This window comes from Labrus mixtus, chromosome 4 (genome assembly GCF_963584025.1).
Source record: "Labrus mixtus chromosome 4, fLabMix1.1, whole genome shotgun sequence".
Taxonomy (NCBI): domain Eukaryota; kingdom Metazoa; phylum Chordata; class Actinopteri; order Labriformes; family Labridae; genus Labrus; species Labrus mixtus.
The window spans coordinates 17568053-17584613 of record NC_083615.1 but is presented as its reverse complement, the minus strand read 5'-3'; the positions used below and the strand labels follow the sequence as shown (position 1 = coordinate 17584613).

Here is a 16561-nt window from a genome sequence, read left to right as displayed (position 1 = left end):
AAACTACACTGGAATTAATTGTAATATAATGAACTTTATTCCAGATTTCAGACAAAATGTTTTTTAAAAGTGATGGACAGAATGAAGGAGGGAGGAAACAGTGACAAAAGAAAGGAAACAAAGGGTTCTTTCTTAACGAGCCGAAGCAGGTGTGCTGTCGGTGGTGTGCTTGTCCGTGGCTGGCTGAGGGTCCAGGTACTCAGCCATGACGGAGATCTGGCTGAAGTGGCGACGAGCCAGCGTGTGTTTGTGTTGGATCCTGCGGATGAACGTCCCCTCGTACGCCTGAGACACACACACAAACACACACACACACACACACACACACACACACACACACACACACACACACCCATACGCACACACACAGGAGGGAGACTCTGTTAGTGTAACAGCTGGAGTTCCAATTTAACCAGCTGTTTTTCACAGTTTGACCAGATAAACAAAGACACCAAAACAAAGTGTCAGAGTGATCACCATGGTTTGTTCACAAGGCAGGAAGCATGTTTATTTTTTTTTACCATCTATTAGAGGTTACATACAAGATGACCTTTATTGTGGAACACTTTGCAGAACTAGTCTAACAGGAAACTGCTTCTTTGATCCGTGTCAGATCCATAAGGAAACGATTGTACCAGAGAACGTCTTATTACATTTCTCTTAAGAGTGTGTGATTCTCAGTGCAGGTAGAGGACACGTCGTACTCTCAGATGGAAAAAGAAACCATATCTACCAAATGTTTTGAATTCCCCTCCAGGTGTTGAAAAGGACAGACGTGGACCTTAGTCCACAAACATCTTATAATTTCATCCAAGAGGGAAAGAGAAAGTTTATTACAAATTTGAAGATGTTCCTTCAAGGTTTTCCAGAGATCAAATTTTTTTAGAAGAACAGAAAGAATGAACGGAGGGACGCATACACGGACAGAAGAATGGACAACCTGAACACAAAATGTCTGTGGCAAAGACGTTCACCGGAGCAGAAGAATATAAGGTGGACGTGGGAAAAGTTTTGCTGATGAAGAAATTAATTTCCTCATTTCAAGGTTAATAAATAGATCAAAACATTGACAGGAACTGAGATGAAGTTGTTAACTTTATTGTAATAAACTGTTCTAGGGGTTAGCAGACATTTCAGAAAGTCAACCTTTTCCTCAACAGGAAGTTATTTACCTCTTAAAGTAAACTCAACTAAGGAACTTAATCATAAACCATTACAGCTGGTAAGCACAAGCTGTACCAACTCATAGTTCTGACCACCCAGTTCAGGAAAAGTACTTCTCTAAGAGCCTGGGAACTATATTTGATTATTAGATTATTTTTAAAGTGATGATTCAAGTTTTGGTGAGTCCAACTGTTTTACAACACAACAAAGATCATTTTTGATCCTATCAGAATGTGGTCAGACTTAAAGGAAGAACGTGCAACTTTTGGATCCAGTAGATGTCGCCCTTGAGCACCAGCATGAAACCAAAACAAACTGCTGTTTGGCCACACCTCCTCCATACTGAAGCCTCCTCTCTCCTCCAGAGACACACCTCCAACCCCCCTCCACTCGCGTTTGCACAAAGGAGTAATCAAATTGGAACGCACATTATTTAATCACTAAGCGCAAGAGGCTGACAAAATTGTCCTTGTCTCGAGCTGCATTGTTGTGTTAGCATGCTAATGTTAGCACTCTTTAGTTAGCCCGTAGCTTCACATTGTATGTAAATTGACACAGAATGACTGTGATCTAAAAACGCTTATGTGACATTCTAATTAGCAGTAAGTATGTTCTTCATCTTCTCTCTAGTCCCTCACTTAAACACGGTTCCACATATGGGTGTGTAAGTGTTTACTTGGACACACCTTGTGGATGTCTTCGACCTCCAGGTGAGCTGAGGTCTCTTCTTTGGACAGCAGGATACAGTTCCAGGGGCTCCAGTCTCTGTGACGCTCCCAGCGGACAAACACAAGGCTGAAGAGGTCGCTGCTGCCGTGGAGGGCGGAGTGGGACGCCCAGATCACCTCCACCAGGTACCTCACATCCTCCACCTGGGAAGAGACACATGTAGATGTAAAGGTTGGTGTATAATATATTCTCTATATCAGAGCCTACTGTGCAGGAAACGGGAATAAACTCTCTGTGGTTTGGGTTCACCTGCAGCAGGTAGGGGATCTTGGCTTCCGGGTTGGTCTGCTTCTCGTCGCCTCTCAGCCTCCTCAGGATGTTCTTGTAGCAAGATACGTCACTACGGGGTCCGGCTATGTTTTCAAGTCCAATGCAGTCTTGGCAACGACCGTTGCGACGGGCGTTGGCAGTTGGGCGGAAGTTGGCAGATTGTAGGTAGCGATTACAGCCGCCGCAGAGAAACATGTTGTCCTTCAGCTTGGAGGGATTCTGGGGAACCTGGGGTGTATTTCACATCATATGGATATAATTATACATTATCTATCTGCAGGAGTTCACACGGTGTACAGTATGACCTCAGACCAGCAGGGCTCTTTGTTTACCTTCAGCAGCCTGGCAGCCTCGGGGTTAAACGCTGGTTTTTTGATATACTGAAGCAACAAAGTGGAGATCCTCTTCCTCAGTCCCTCCAGGCTGGCTGCTTTAACCCCCCGAGTCATCAGGTCCACCTCTCTGTCAATCAAATCCATGATGTCCCGGGTCAGCTGACACTCATGCTCCTGTCCAATAGGATGGAAACACTATTTTTTACACATTTTGAGCAAGATTGTGTTCCCAAATTAAAACTAAAGTGATGACTTTAAAGCAGCAATGTGCAGGAATTCGGTTTGGAGCCCACCAAAGGTTATTACCAGATGTTTGCTCGGGGCATTTCAGTTTAAATTTCTTTAACTTTTCAGAAAGATGCTGTTGATGTAACCGGCGCTTTTTTCTAACTGTATGATATCCCCCGTAGTTTTGCCGCCTAAAGATCGTGTCTTGTACCCACATCCTCTTGGCTCCGTGTCTGATCGGGAAATAATCTATCTCAAATAAAAAAAAATTCTGCTAAAAGTAACGGAGCAGTGTTGGTCATACAGCGGCCGTTGCCATAGGGACAGGACGGATGTGCAGAGCTTTTCTTCTCGCTTCATGCACCTGTTCCTAAACGCACAGCCAGCGGAAAAAGACGCTAGGTGGACACAAGGCCTAACTTGATCATTTCCAGGTTTGGGACTCGTTCCTGCAGCACTTTTTTTAAAAGTACTGTTCAGTGTTTTTTCACTTCCATTGGCTTTCCTCAGCCTTGTCATTCTGGGCTTTTCTCTGTGGAGGCTTACCGAGCTTTTATGCAAGAGAGGTCCTCAAAGTTGTTGTTTTTTTTAATCTGGTGCCTTGCAAAAAAAAGTGCTGAAAGACAGCCAGGGAAAGTGTGCTTCTCGTACAACATATAACACAGTGCAAAGGTAGAAACAATACTTAAGGGACTGCAGATGAGAATTAGCCACTGTGCATTGTCCCTGAAACTTTAAAATGAATGAACATCTAAATAAATAATGTTCAGAATAGCTCACTATACTGAGAATAAATTGTTTCCCTGAATGCAGAGAAGCATTAAGAAGAATTTGGACTATACACGCAGACAAACACAGATTCTGCATCATAAATTATTAAAGTGTGAGCTTGCAGGCAGGACAGGAATGTGTGTGTGTGTGTGTGTGTGTGTGTGTGTGTGTGTGTGTGTGTGTGTGTGTGTGTGTGTGTGTGTGCTGTACCTTCACAGTGTGTTTGAGTGTCATGAGGACGTGGAGTCTCTCCTCCTGGTTGACAGCGCTCAGGTTGGTGTTGTTGTAAAGTTCTTTCAGCTCTCTGGCTCGGATGGTGTGTTGTGTGTCCATCTCGATCAGTCGACCGTCTGCTGCTCTCCACTGATGAGGAGCTGCAGACTGTAACACACAATCACACTGTTAGTGCGGCTGATCATGGTGTGAAAAAACATCGCTGCTAACAAAACTGCACTAATCACTTCTACTGCCAGTACTATAACGGCTCGTGAAAATAACAGTTATTGTCAACAATCCTAAGACCATTACTACTACGCATAATGAAGTCCTTCAGCTGGCATTACAAGCACAACTTTAACTACTACTGCTCTTTCTTTTTCTTCATCTCCTACTACCACTCATGCAACTTCAAGATGAAGCACAAGCTCAAGTCCTACTACACCCGTTAAAACTACAACTTCTTCCATAACTTCAACCAAGTGTCCTACTACCCCTTGAGTTCCTCTCATGGTACAGCTAGTAACAATCCTCTCCTCCTCCTCCTCCTCCTTTTATGAATGCTACACATGCTACAAATCTATATCAACTATTGATGCTACTTCTCCTGCACTATTTTCTCCTCTACTAGTGTCATTCCTGCAACTTATATAACTACTACCTGCTTTAGCTTCTGATATTACCAAACTTCTTCTTCACCTAGAGCTACTCTAATTTTATTGAATAAAATGTACCAAAAAAACTCAAAACAGTGATGTATTTTATTTTCCCGTGGTTTAATCACTACAGTGTTTCAAAGCCACTCCTCAGAGCTGTAACGTATTTAGTAAACTGGAACTGTAGAATAAAAATATAATTTTGATTAATGTGGTTTACTCAATGTTCTCCTTAGTAAGCTTTTATGGGGCGCCGATTGTAAAGTTGCGCACACTACAAATAACAACAATATTTCTCCACATTTAGCCCTAAAACATCACTTTTTATTCACATTTAGAGAAATATTTGTGAACTTTGTCATATTTACTTTTGTGAATAAAAATGTAAGATCATTTCATTGACAAATATAAATGTTAAATATTATATCTAAATGTTGAATGTTTTATCTAAATGTTAAATGTTATATATAAATGTTAAAAATACATGTGCTGATTCTAAATATTTAGCTACATTTCTAAACATTTAGTTTACATTCTAAATATTTAGCTTTGATCCTATATATTTAGCTAAGATTGTAAATATTTATAATCAAAGCTAAATATATAGAATATAAATTAAATATTTAGCAACGACTTCTAAATATTTAGCTAAGACTCTAAATATTTAGCTTTGATTTCTAAATATTTAGCAACGATTTCTAAATATTTAGCTAATATGCAAATTCACTCTACCGCCCACCGGAAGCACCAAAATAAAAGTTTGAGGAAGCGATCCAACCATTGTCTCCTACAGGAGACTGGTGGGATTTTGAAAATGTCGAACGAATTAGCGGAGAATATTGGAAGGGCCGTTTTGGCTGCAATTCAGGGTTTTCAAAGCACTACTTCTTCGGTGTCGGACACAGGATCTTCCACAGCGCCATCACAGCACTTGGTACGTTTCTTTTCTAACGGCTTGGATCGCTTCCTCAAACTTTTATTTTGGTGCTTCCGGTGGGTGGTAGAGTGAATTTGCATACATTGCATGTAGAAATGTAGCTAAATATTTAGAATCAGGACATGTATTTTTAACATTTATATATAACATTTAACATTTAGATAAAATATTCAACATTTAGATATAATATTTAACATTTATATTTGTCAATGAAATGATCTTACATTTTTATTCACAAAAGTAAATATGACAAAGTTCACAAATATTTCTCTAAATGTGAATAAAAAGTGATGTTTTAGGGCTAAATGTGGAGAAATGTTGTTGTTATTTGTAGTGTGCGCAACTTTACAATCGGCGCCCCATAAGCTTTGACTACGCAAACTCACCCTGACTCTGTCTTTGATGAAGAATTTACTGAAATAAAGTTGAATCATTAGACTGAATATAAGAAGTGGATGCAGTGTTAGTTTAGAAAACTACAGTCTTGTTTAGAGTAAAATGTATGATAAAGCAGAGTATGCTTTAGGGTGTGGTTACCTTGTGAATGACAAAATACTATTAAATCAATATGTCAACCAGGGATAGAGGTTCAGAGGTTGTCAAAAAGCTCAATTCTGGCTCCACAAATGTTTGTGGTGATCTCCAAATATCAAGACTGAGGCCTCAAAAATCCACACATCAACTCTTATGCAGTGTCTTTTTGTGTAGCCTTTTATGTGCAATGTTGTACATCCAACATACGACTTTTCAGGAGTGGGTTTGGAAACCTGGAATCAGATCAGTGACTTCTCACCTTGTCCAGGAAGCTCCTGACTGTTTTGTCGTAGTTGCTGTTCTGTGCGGCGATGCGATGGCGTCCAATGGCGCCGATGAGCTGAATCTCCTGTTCCAGCAGAGAGCAGAGAGCGGCCTTCCTCTCAGCTCCTCTCAGGGTGGCGTTAATCTGCTGCTCCTCCTCACACCTCCACTCTGAAACACACATACACACAACATTTGACTCTCCAGCTTCAACACACAGATTTACTTCCGAGTGAGACCTCCTCATGCACAGCTTACTCTCTAGAGCGTGGAACAGCAGGTTGAAGTCCTCCCTCCTTTGCGGGTTCATCCAGCGGTGGCGGCGGTCTCTCAGCTGTTCCTCCTTCTCATCCGTCCTCCTCCTGTCCTGCAGCTCCAGCCAGGCCAGCCGCCGTTTCCGGTCACTCTTCAGCCGTCTCACCTCCTGCTGGGCCAGCCAGCGCCGAGCAAACGACTGCAGACGGATCACCTGGGGGGGGCCCGGCGAGAGAGCAGGGACACATGTCACCACAGCAGAAAGACAAGCAGGAGGCAGCACAAATAAACACATGCACCTGTATTGATTTTATTCATTTTTATTTGAAAAACGTGTTTCTTTAAATATTTTCAGTGTAAAACTATTGTATGTTGAGGGTGAGGGAACGGCGCTAGCCACTGCACCTCCATGCAGGCTTGAATGATGACTGAAAACCTTTCAACATTTATTAAAGTCCATATATGAAGGGATTTTACACCTCAGGTGGGACATTACATTCGGAAGAATTTGATTCAAATGTTGAAAAGTGCATAAAAACTTCGAGACACACCAACTGTTGCTGACTAACTAACTCATGAACCTTAACTCTGCACCTCAAAATGAGCAGTTGACCCCCTGACCTTTCCTTCAGTGCCACTATCCGCACAAATCTTCTACTTGTGTTCAACTTTGAACGAGGCTCTAATTAATTTTTTTGCATCACATAAATCAGGCAATATAATCACACAACACACTCGCTGTTCACCTACAGCTTTCAGCCTACTGTCGTGATACTCGTCAGCGGTGATGTAGTTGCCCGGGGCAACCAGCTTGTCGCTCATACAGGAGACGTAGCAGCCGATCCCGGACATCTGGGTGGAGACGTCGACTGCACACTGCTGGACCTGAGACTTCATCTCTGCTGTCTGATTGGAGAATAAACACACAGAAAGGCACATTATAATACATTCAACTTAAGTTTCACTGATTGATGCCTTCTGCAGAGAATAAATTGACCCCGGGCGCTGTATCAAATTTCACATGCAAATGATCCCTGCAGCCAATGACAAATTTATATGCTAAAACATTACTCAGTTTTCCCCTGCAGACAGCCTCAGTGCCGATATGGATGAGCTGTATGATGCAGAGAAGCAGGGCGGCTGTGAACACCTCCGGGCTGAAGCCGAGGTCACAGGCTCGAGGCTGAATATTAAGGTTCGGAGCAGGCGGGATGAGGTGGGCAGTAACATTTAACATTTTCCAGGCTCCAGACACAGATTGATGATACTGCTAAAATAAATGTTAAAGAAGGAAAGCTGTTTAGAGTCAGAGAGCCCTTTAATTATTGCTGACCTTTAAAAGATGTCTGAAACATTTTCTGTGTGTGCAACAAGATGCTACACGCCTTCACATGCATGTAGCAGGTGCACTCGTTATATATGTGCAGCTGTATCATACGCTTCAGTGCAGAGACCATAGAAATGAGTGACAAACAAAAGGTGGCTCTGTGAGTGTTGACATTGGTTTCCCTACAGAGAGTGACCCCTGACTGACTGACCGACTGCTTTATGACGGACATGAACATGACATGTTTCATTAAAGGAAACTCAAAGCTCACAGGCTGTGTCACTAACAATCCCAGACGTTTGTCTCTCTGTTTGACTTGGGCTTCTAAGTGAGAGATATTGCTTTTCAACTTTAAAAAGGTAAGATTGCAAGACTTGCATACCGCCATTACCCTTAGCAGGATCAGTCAGTAAAACAACATAAAATCAATATCGTCCGAAAAATCCTTTGATCCACTAAGAGATAGGGATTAATCCAGACAGCACAGGTGCATATTTTCTGTGAAATGTGATTTTAAAAAGTAATACAAACTTTGTTGGTAGTCTGACTGGCGGAGCTGCGATGTGTCTGTTTTAATTTAGCTTCATAGTATCTAATATAGTATCTTAACCTTACCCTCAGAGTCTTTGTGCCTGTCAGATCTGTGGTTGCTCAACCCATGTGCAGCACAGTGTGCTTCCACCAGGAGTTAAATGTTATGTGTTTAAGACCCGATTCTGTAGCCTGGGTTTTGTTTGTTGAGAGATAGTAAAGTACAAAGTAAAAGAAAAAAACTTTTAAAGCTCAAGCCAGGGTCAAGGGTCACCTTATCTTGACAGCTTACTGAATAGAGAGTTCAAGTAACCATGACCATCAGTGTCATTTGAGCTGTTCTTGTTCATTTTGAAAAAGTGACTTAAACAACCTAACCTGGTTCCTGGTAAATGAAACATTTAAAATGAAATGCGAGGAAAACGATAGAAGGTATATTGATGTGTGATAAAAGGAAAACCCAGCTCGGAATAAAAGAAAGACATCATGGATCAAGAGGCCAACAGGCTGCTGTGCTGTGATGTGTAAAAAACTTTAGTGAGGGGCAACAGGTCAGCTCATCACTGTGACAACATACATACACATACACATACACACACACACACACACACACACACACACACACACACACACACACACACACACACACACACACACACACACATACACACACATACACACACATCTCATTAGTGCAGCACTGACTGTCTGCCCATATGTAAGTTCAAAACAAGCCAACCATCATTATATCATTGTGTGAGCAGGCATGTGTGTGTGTGTGTGTGTGTGTGTGTGTGTGTGTGTGAGGTGTGATCCAAAGGTAGAGGGCAGTTGTTTGCAAAAGATGAATCGTACACAATTAATACTTATACACTCCCCCTATCTGATGAGGTAACACACACACACACACACACACACACACACACACACACACACACACACACACACACACACACACAGCCGCACTGATTGACAACATCCCTGCAACACAGTAAGCTCTACCTGATCATAAACAAGCCGGCCTTGTCATTTCTTTCTGAATCACAGCAGGCGGAGCTCTCTGCATTATTGCTGACCTTTAAAGAGGTCTGAAACATTTTTAAGTCATTTCTAAACTATAAGTGTGTGCACATTTTTTTTTAAATGTTGTAAATTGTCCTTTCTTATTTGTTAAAATAATTGCACAACAATGTCAGAAATAAAGTAATTAAAGTAAAACCCTGACGCTCAGCGGAGAGGTGTGACTGTGACCGTTTGTCTTCTGTTGTCTGGTTCAACGAGCTCATTTGCATCCTTTCTCGCTGTAATTACATAGTTTAATTTGCACATGGAGTCATGTTCTGTCTAACGGCTGAGTAAAAACGCTGGTCTGCAGTAATGAATGACATTTAAATGCACCACACACACACAAACACACACACACACACACACACACACACACACACACACACACACACACACAGAGATCCTGCTGTGTCTCTGTGTGCCTCCATGTGTTTCCCTGAACTTTTTTGATTCTGTGGTACAGAGACAGACGCTGATATTCTCATGTGATATTTCAGTGTTGAACCTCTGCACAACCTCTGTACCTGTGTGTCACGGCTGAAGACGAGCACTCCTCTGTCAGGCCGCCTCTTGGGCAGTGTCTGGACGGCAGCGTGGTGGTACTCCGCCCCCGTCATCCGGTGTTTGTATCCACCCAGGAAGGCCTTCTGCTGACGGGGACGCTCGATCTCCACCACCACCTCCTCAAACGCGCTCTGACCTGGAAGTGACAGAGTCCTTTTACTGGGACTGAAAACATCATTCAGCAGACTGTAAATGATGTCCAAATATCCTAAATGAAGGTGATGGGATTGAATAAGTCAATAACCACCAGTCTGTCAAGTTATTGATAAAGAAAAGGCAGCTGGGATCTGCTCCAGCCCCATGTGAGCCCTAAAAGAGTAGGAATAATACACGGTTGGATGTTTCAGGTGTCCTGCTGTGCAACTACCAGGCAGTTTGATTCATGGTTGATTCACATCCTGCAGCTAGAAAGAGATGTAAAAGTACTTCCCTGAGGTCCAGGAGGTTTGCACCTGTTTGTACTCGGACCGTGATGACATCCTGCATGTTGTCGTGCTCCGGCGGTCGAACAGGGCGGAGTGGGTGTGCGTTTGGATCCGCTGAGCTCATCTCCATCCGGGTGGAGCCGTGAGGCCGGACACCGAGCTCCATCAGGCTCTGCTGCTCCTCCACCTCTCTGCCTGAAAGAGAACAGGCAGACGCTGAAAATAGAAGTCTCACATTCAAGAGTTAAATCTTTGGATTCACTTCATTACGTTTAATGACGGCCCTAAGACGCATGTCTGGGAAATTCTACAATATATATTTATATTAAATGTATATTAAAGGTAACAGATATTTAAAATTATAATGTTGAAACCGAGATTCCTCATGACCACAATATGCTGAGTCAAAGTCCAACACTCCGTCCAGAAACACTGCTGAAACCACCAAGCGATTCAGTTCGGTACGGTACCCATTTATTGGCATCTCCACCGTCAAAAGTTGGGAATGGAACCAACATAGGGGATTTGTACCATCCTACGTTTTTGGTACCCTTTTGTTAGGGGGGGTCTTCTAAGGCAATACATGACATAAAAAGAACATAAAAAGACACAGAAGTGGCGCACAAAGCAACAGAGCTGGCTATACGAGGCTAAACATAATGCATCAGTTTAATTACAGACAGTCTATCACAGGGAATCCAACGTCACCACCCCCTCCCACTTGAATTCTCCTGATTATATCCTGCTGTGCTCTCACATCAGCTCACTCTGACTACATGCAGAAAAAAAATTATAGGAAGCTGGAGGGAGAAACTCCTGAAATGGCTAATGGCAGTTTGAAAGTAGTAGAGGACTTATTTTTTGACAAACTGTAACAAGTAGGTTATGGCAGTATGCTGAAGAAGCACAAATATGTGCAATCACATTTTTAATGATACCTTAAAATTTTAGGGAAGTGGACCCTAACTACACCCGCTAACTACCCCCCCCCCCCCCCCCCCCAGTGTTCACACAAACCTTAGACCACCACTCACAACTTCCATCTGTCATGAAAAAAGAAAACCTTTCAGGCTAGAGAAGTCAACGTACCATCCAGAGAGATGTGCAGCACCTCAGCAGGAACTCTGAGCTCTGAGGCAAGATGACGCTTCAGCTCCTCAATGCTGAGCCCGATGGCGAACGCCACAGTCATCACATGACCCCCCGGCACCAGCACCACCTTTACTGCAGCCGGACAGAAACACATTCAGAGATGTGTTTGTTGATTTCTTAAATTTGTTATTTTACTATGTGAGATTTTATTATGACCGTCTTTATATATTTCCTAAAACAACAGCAAAACGAATGTTTAGCTTTGGTAATGTCATCGTGATGGATTATATCGTCTGCACTGTCTTTTGTTTACATTTTTCTTTAAGTTTAATTCTCAGAGCAGTCTGAGTCTTCTGTCCAACAGTGTCTATCCATTGCCTCAGAATTATTGGCTCTGGTTAGTGTCATATATTTGTGACTGTCGTCTTTGTTGCTACTCATAAAACTTTAATCAGATATCAATCCTGGTGTTGTATTATTCCTGTAGCAGGTAACCTAGAAACAGCACGACATGTCACAGGTACTTCACTGCCTACTCGTTATGCTCTTCACCATCGTATCATTGGCTTTAGCCAGTTCAACAATACAAGAACATGATCTGAATTCTGTTTGTTATTGATCTGCAAAGCCTTCCTATTTACCATTATGCTAATAAACATGACTGAACTCAGTTAAATCTGTTTTTTTGACTCATATTTATATGGTTTCGATGCATATTTGTCTAAGTTCCATCAGGAAACAATCATGCTGGAGAGTGGTAGCAGGTAAAGGGACAAGCAAGGCCGCCCATAAGGGGGAAAGCTTTCTGGGGCTCAGTCACATGTGGAGTTTAGCAAAAAAAAACATGGTCAAGCCTTAAATTAAGCAACAATATTTACCTAAATACCATTACCTCTTAAAGCAACAGACACACATTTTATTTATTGTTGCTTCATTAAATTGTTGCCTGTTTCAACTCTTTTTAAAATGATACAGACCATGTTTAGTTGTAATGTTACGGACATAAGCTGGACCAGAGGGAGCTAGGAGCCAGGAGGCTAGTGCTAATACTACTGATTAGAATTGCATGTGTTGATTTAAATAATATCCTGGGAGGGCCTATTCACTGGGCCTTTAAGGGGACCCAGCCATTTCTGCGGACGGGCCAGGGGACAAGCTTGAAAAGACATTAAGGATATACTGTGCTCTATACATACATCTATATCTCACCTGCAGCTGAATGAGGATAAATATATACTGTCTTTTCTATACATTAATCTCACCTGTAGCTGAATGAGGATAAATATATACTGTCTTTTCTATACATTAATCTCACCTGTAGCTGAATGAGGATAAATATATACTGTCTTTTCTATACATTAATCTCACCTGTAGCTGTAGAGTTTCCAACATTTTCTTTTCTCGGACGCTCTCTAAGCTGCTCAGCATCATCAGGCAGATCAGCCTGAGTTTCAGCCTCTTCCTGCACACCTGTAGGGCCCAGCAAGGGAAGATTTTCACATTGTAAACATATTGATTGCAACACAAATGCATCTGATAATCAATACAGGATATAATATTGTAATTTCTATCCAGTGCACAGCATCCATGGGATTACGGTGTCTTTCTGCCGGGTGGACTGAAATATTAAAACCATTTGATGGATTTCAAAAGAATGAAATAAATAATGTATTCCTTATTTAACCAACACCCCAAACATAATCATAATCTCTCCACTTCTAAACAAAGGTTCCTGAACTTCAAACTCAAGGTTTAATTAGAGCTATACTTAAACTTTATTTTTATACCAGTTTCTCCTGACAGCCCAACAGTCTCTGCTTTCTGCGGCTCCCTAAGCTGCTCAGTGTCTTCATGCAGGTCAGTCTGATGTTCAGCATCTTCTGCAGCTTCCAGCACATCTGCATCTGTCAGTTCAGACCGAGGAGACACATATGAATATGTGGACATCACTGGAACATTTTACAACAGGACCTGAATTTGAGCACTTTTATCCCTTATGGACACTTTAGAAATATTATTTTTAACCGCCCAATGCCTGACTATAACTGTTTTATTTGATTTTAATTACTGACTTATCACTGTAGTAATTTCAATCTTTAAAATTATTTTAGTGTATATATTTTATTGTTCTTATTGCTCTTTTATTGATTTTATTTTCTGTAGTAGCTTTATCTAATTTCTCGTTGTTTATCATTTATGTATGTTTTCTCGGCATCATTGTAAATGAGGGTCACCCTCAATGATCTCTCCGAGAACTTAAATAAAAGTTGATGATGATGATGATGACTTATGACACAATGTTGAATAATCAAACGTAACGACCCATATGCAGGTAAAGAATTTTTTTTTTTTTTTTTTTTTTTTAAAGGCAAAAATGAGAGCTGACTTATTATCAGTTCTGGTAATAAAATCTCCAACTAAAGATCCAACACAAACACTCAAATAAACACAAGGACAAACACTGGAAGCCACAGGGGGGAAATCTCCAAACATGAAACACGGTAGGGTAGTCAACTCCAGATTTTGAGTTAGACATCGATAAAACAGTTGTCATGTCTGCATTGATGCATTAATCGCTAATTAATAAGTCTTAAAAATGATATTTGTAGTGTGTTTAATTGACTCCATGTTTTCTTTTTTTTAAATGTCAGTATATAATTGGTGAGGTATATTTGCAAAATTAACATTGAACTGAGCAATTGGAGCATTCAAATATTCATTATTGAGTGAGTACACTTGTACCAATTTAAATGAGTGCTCCAAAAAAACAAAAATCTTCATTTTAATATCAGTCTGGATTCACCTGAGATTAAACTGGATTCACCTGAGGTTAAACTGGACTAACCTGAGGTATAACTAGACTGACCTGAGGTATAACTGGACTCACCTGAGGTATAACTAGACTGACCTGAGGTATAACTGGACTCACCTGAGGTATAACTAGACTCACCTGAGGTATAACTGGACTCACCTGAGGTATATCTGGACTCACCTGATGTATATCTGGACTCACCTGAGGTATAACTAGACTGACCTGAGGTATAACTGGACTCACCTGAGGTATAACTAGACTGACCTGAGGTATAACTGGACTCACCTGAGGTATAACTAGACTCACCTGAGGTATAACTGGACTCACCTGAGGTATAACTAGACTCACCTGAGGTATAACTAGACTGACCTGAGGTAAAACTGGACACACCTGAGGTTAAACTGGATCCACCTGAGGTCAAACTGGATTCACCTGAGGTCAAACTGGACTCAAGTGAGGTCAAACTGGACTCACCTGAGGTATAACTGGACACACCTGAGGAATAACTGGACTCACCTGAGGTATATCTGGACTCACCTGATGTATATCTGGACTCACCTGAGGTATAACTGGACTCACCTGAGGTATAACTGGACACACCTGAGGTATATCTGGACTCACCTGAGGTATATCTGGACTCACCTGAGGTATAACTGGACTCACCTGTGGTCAAACTGGACTCACCTGTCGGCTGTCTGTCAGCGTTCACCTCCTCTCCTTCATGCCCCGGCTCTCTGTCTCCCTCTGGAGGCTGCTCAGGTGTACTCCCACCTGGTTGTGCGTTTGTAAGCGTGTTTTCATCATCTTCTTCTTTCAGCTCCTGCTCTGTGTTTTCTCTTTGCTCCGACATGTCAGCTCTAACTGACCGGCTAACTTGTTACCTTTCCTGACGTTAAGTCAACTGTGCTGTAAATCCACCGGAAGCTCATGTCCGTACGAACAGTTGTGAGGCGGAAAGAACCGTTTCCACTTCTTCTCGTCAGAACATCTCGTTTTAGTCCGTGTTTGTTTCCTTTATTAACTTTATTTAACGAGCGTTTCAGTTAGCAAAGCACAGCTAACGCCGTTTTCCCTAGAACGTTAGCTTGGTTCCTAGGCAACGCCAGAGTGTACAGGTTGTTATAGCAACCACAAACGCAACTCCGTTCTTTCCGGTTCTCTTCTGGATTTATTTATTTATTTATTTGCTACTTTGTATTAATTCTGAATGTATTTATTTGTTTACTACTTTTAATACAATATACATTTATTTATTTATGTATTTATTTATTGGCCACTTGGACTTCAGTGTGGCACAAATACATCAATATCTTGTTATAGCCTACATAGACTATTATTGTTCTCGCAAAGTTTTAAATTTATAAACGTAAATTTACCAAAGTAACCCAAGTTATACCTTAAAACAATTACAGGCTACTTCATCCAAACACAAAAATGCCATTAAAACTGTGAATTTGAGCTCCCAATTTAAGGTTAATATTCAAACTGTGATCTTAATATGAACTAAACTAAATGTACCTGTTTTATTATGTTGTCCCCTGGCTTCTTTGCTTTTGTTTTCTGTCTGTTTTTATTTTATTTTTATCATAAATGTACCTTTTTTGTACTTATATGTTAGTATATAGGCTACATATATGTTTTCAATTTACACTATTACACTGTATTGTTGTAGCCTATAGTGTAAATTTCTACTTTGATATGAAGTTTATTGCCAAACACCTTAGTTTTTACATCCGAACCTTAACATTTTGTTGCTTTTTTTTTGGCATTTTTCTATAAACAAGTTTTTCTTTGAATCTCTCATAATGACATAAGAGAGAACTTAACTATTTTTTTTACCAGAATTTTAAGCTGTTACCCATAAAAATAGTCAAATGATTGGCTAAATTGTGATGTAAATTCACATTTAGGCCTAATAGAGGCTATAAAAACAACGGCCCTGTAAAATATGATCAGCTTTCCATATTTAAACCAAGAGGAAAAAAAAGTCTTCCGAGGAAGATGCCTCAGAAAATATATTTTACCTGCTTAATTTTCCAGTAAGCTATATGTTGCAGGAACATACTTTCATTATAAGCCTATTACTAGAATTAGAAAGTATAACCTAAATATGAAACAGTTTAATTACACATAATGAGAAGGGTTAAAGGATTGAATTGGTATTATAAGCAGACATTCTTTGACGTTAAAGAGGTTTGTGCTGAGTTTGCAGTTTAGTGTCCATTACCTCAAACATTACCTCAAACATCTCCTAACATAAGCACTGCTTAAGTTTGGACAGGTTAAAGCTCCTTGTGTCAGTGCAGGGATGAAATCTGATATGGTTGAGTAGTTTTGAAGCATAGTACCATGAACATACTGTACACACTGCCGATATATAGAGCTT

At 40.9% G+C, this 16561-nt stretch overlaps 1 protein-coding gene across 1 annotated transcript; it reads right to left on the bottom strand.

Moving 5' to 3' along the window:
* Positions 1-69: 69 nt before the first annotated feature.
* On the bottom strand, positions 70-15264 carry iqub (IQ motif and ubiquitin domain containing). The gene is made up of 14 exons (XM_061037071.1): positions 14860-15264; positions 13151-13267; positions 12732-12833; positions 11361-11495; positions 10299-10466; positions 9807-9982; positions 7110-7265; positions 6363-6573; positions 6100-6275; positions 3708-3878; positions 2496-2672; positions 2143-2391; positions 1851-2036; positions 70-285 (listed from the first exon to the last, which is right to left on the bottom strand). The coding sequence occupies exons 1-14, from the start codon at positions 15023-15025 to the stop codon at positions 133-135; spliced, it is 2343 nt and encodes a 780-aa protein (XP_060893054.1). The 5' UTR covers positions 15026-15264; the 3' UTR covers positions 70-132.
* Positions 15265-16561: the final 1297 nt, after the last annotated feature.

What these genes read in the sequence shown, in the direction of transcription:
- iqub (XM_061037071.1), bottom strand. Translation starts at nt 15,025, where the DNA reads ATGTCGGAGCAAAGAGAAAACACAGAGCAGGAGCTGAAAGAAGAAGAT. An exon ending in GCTGCACATCTCTCTGGATG is followed by an intron (nt 10,467 to 11,360) that starts GTACGTTGACTT and finishes GTTCTCTTTCAG; the next exon opens with GCAGAGAGGTGGAGGAGCAG. An exon ending in AGGTCGAAGACATCCACAAG is followed by an intron (nt 286 to 1,850) that starts GTGTGTCCAAGT and finishes TGTGTGTCTCAG; the next exon opens with GCGTACGAGGGGACGTTCAT.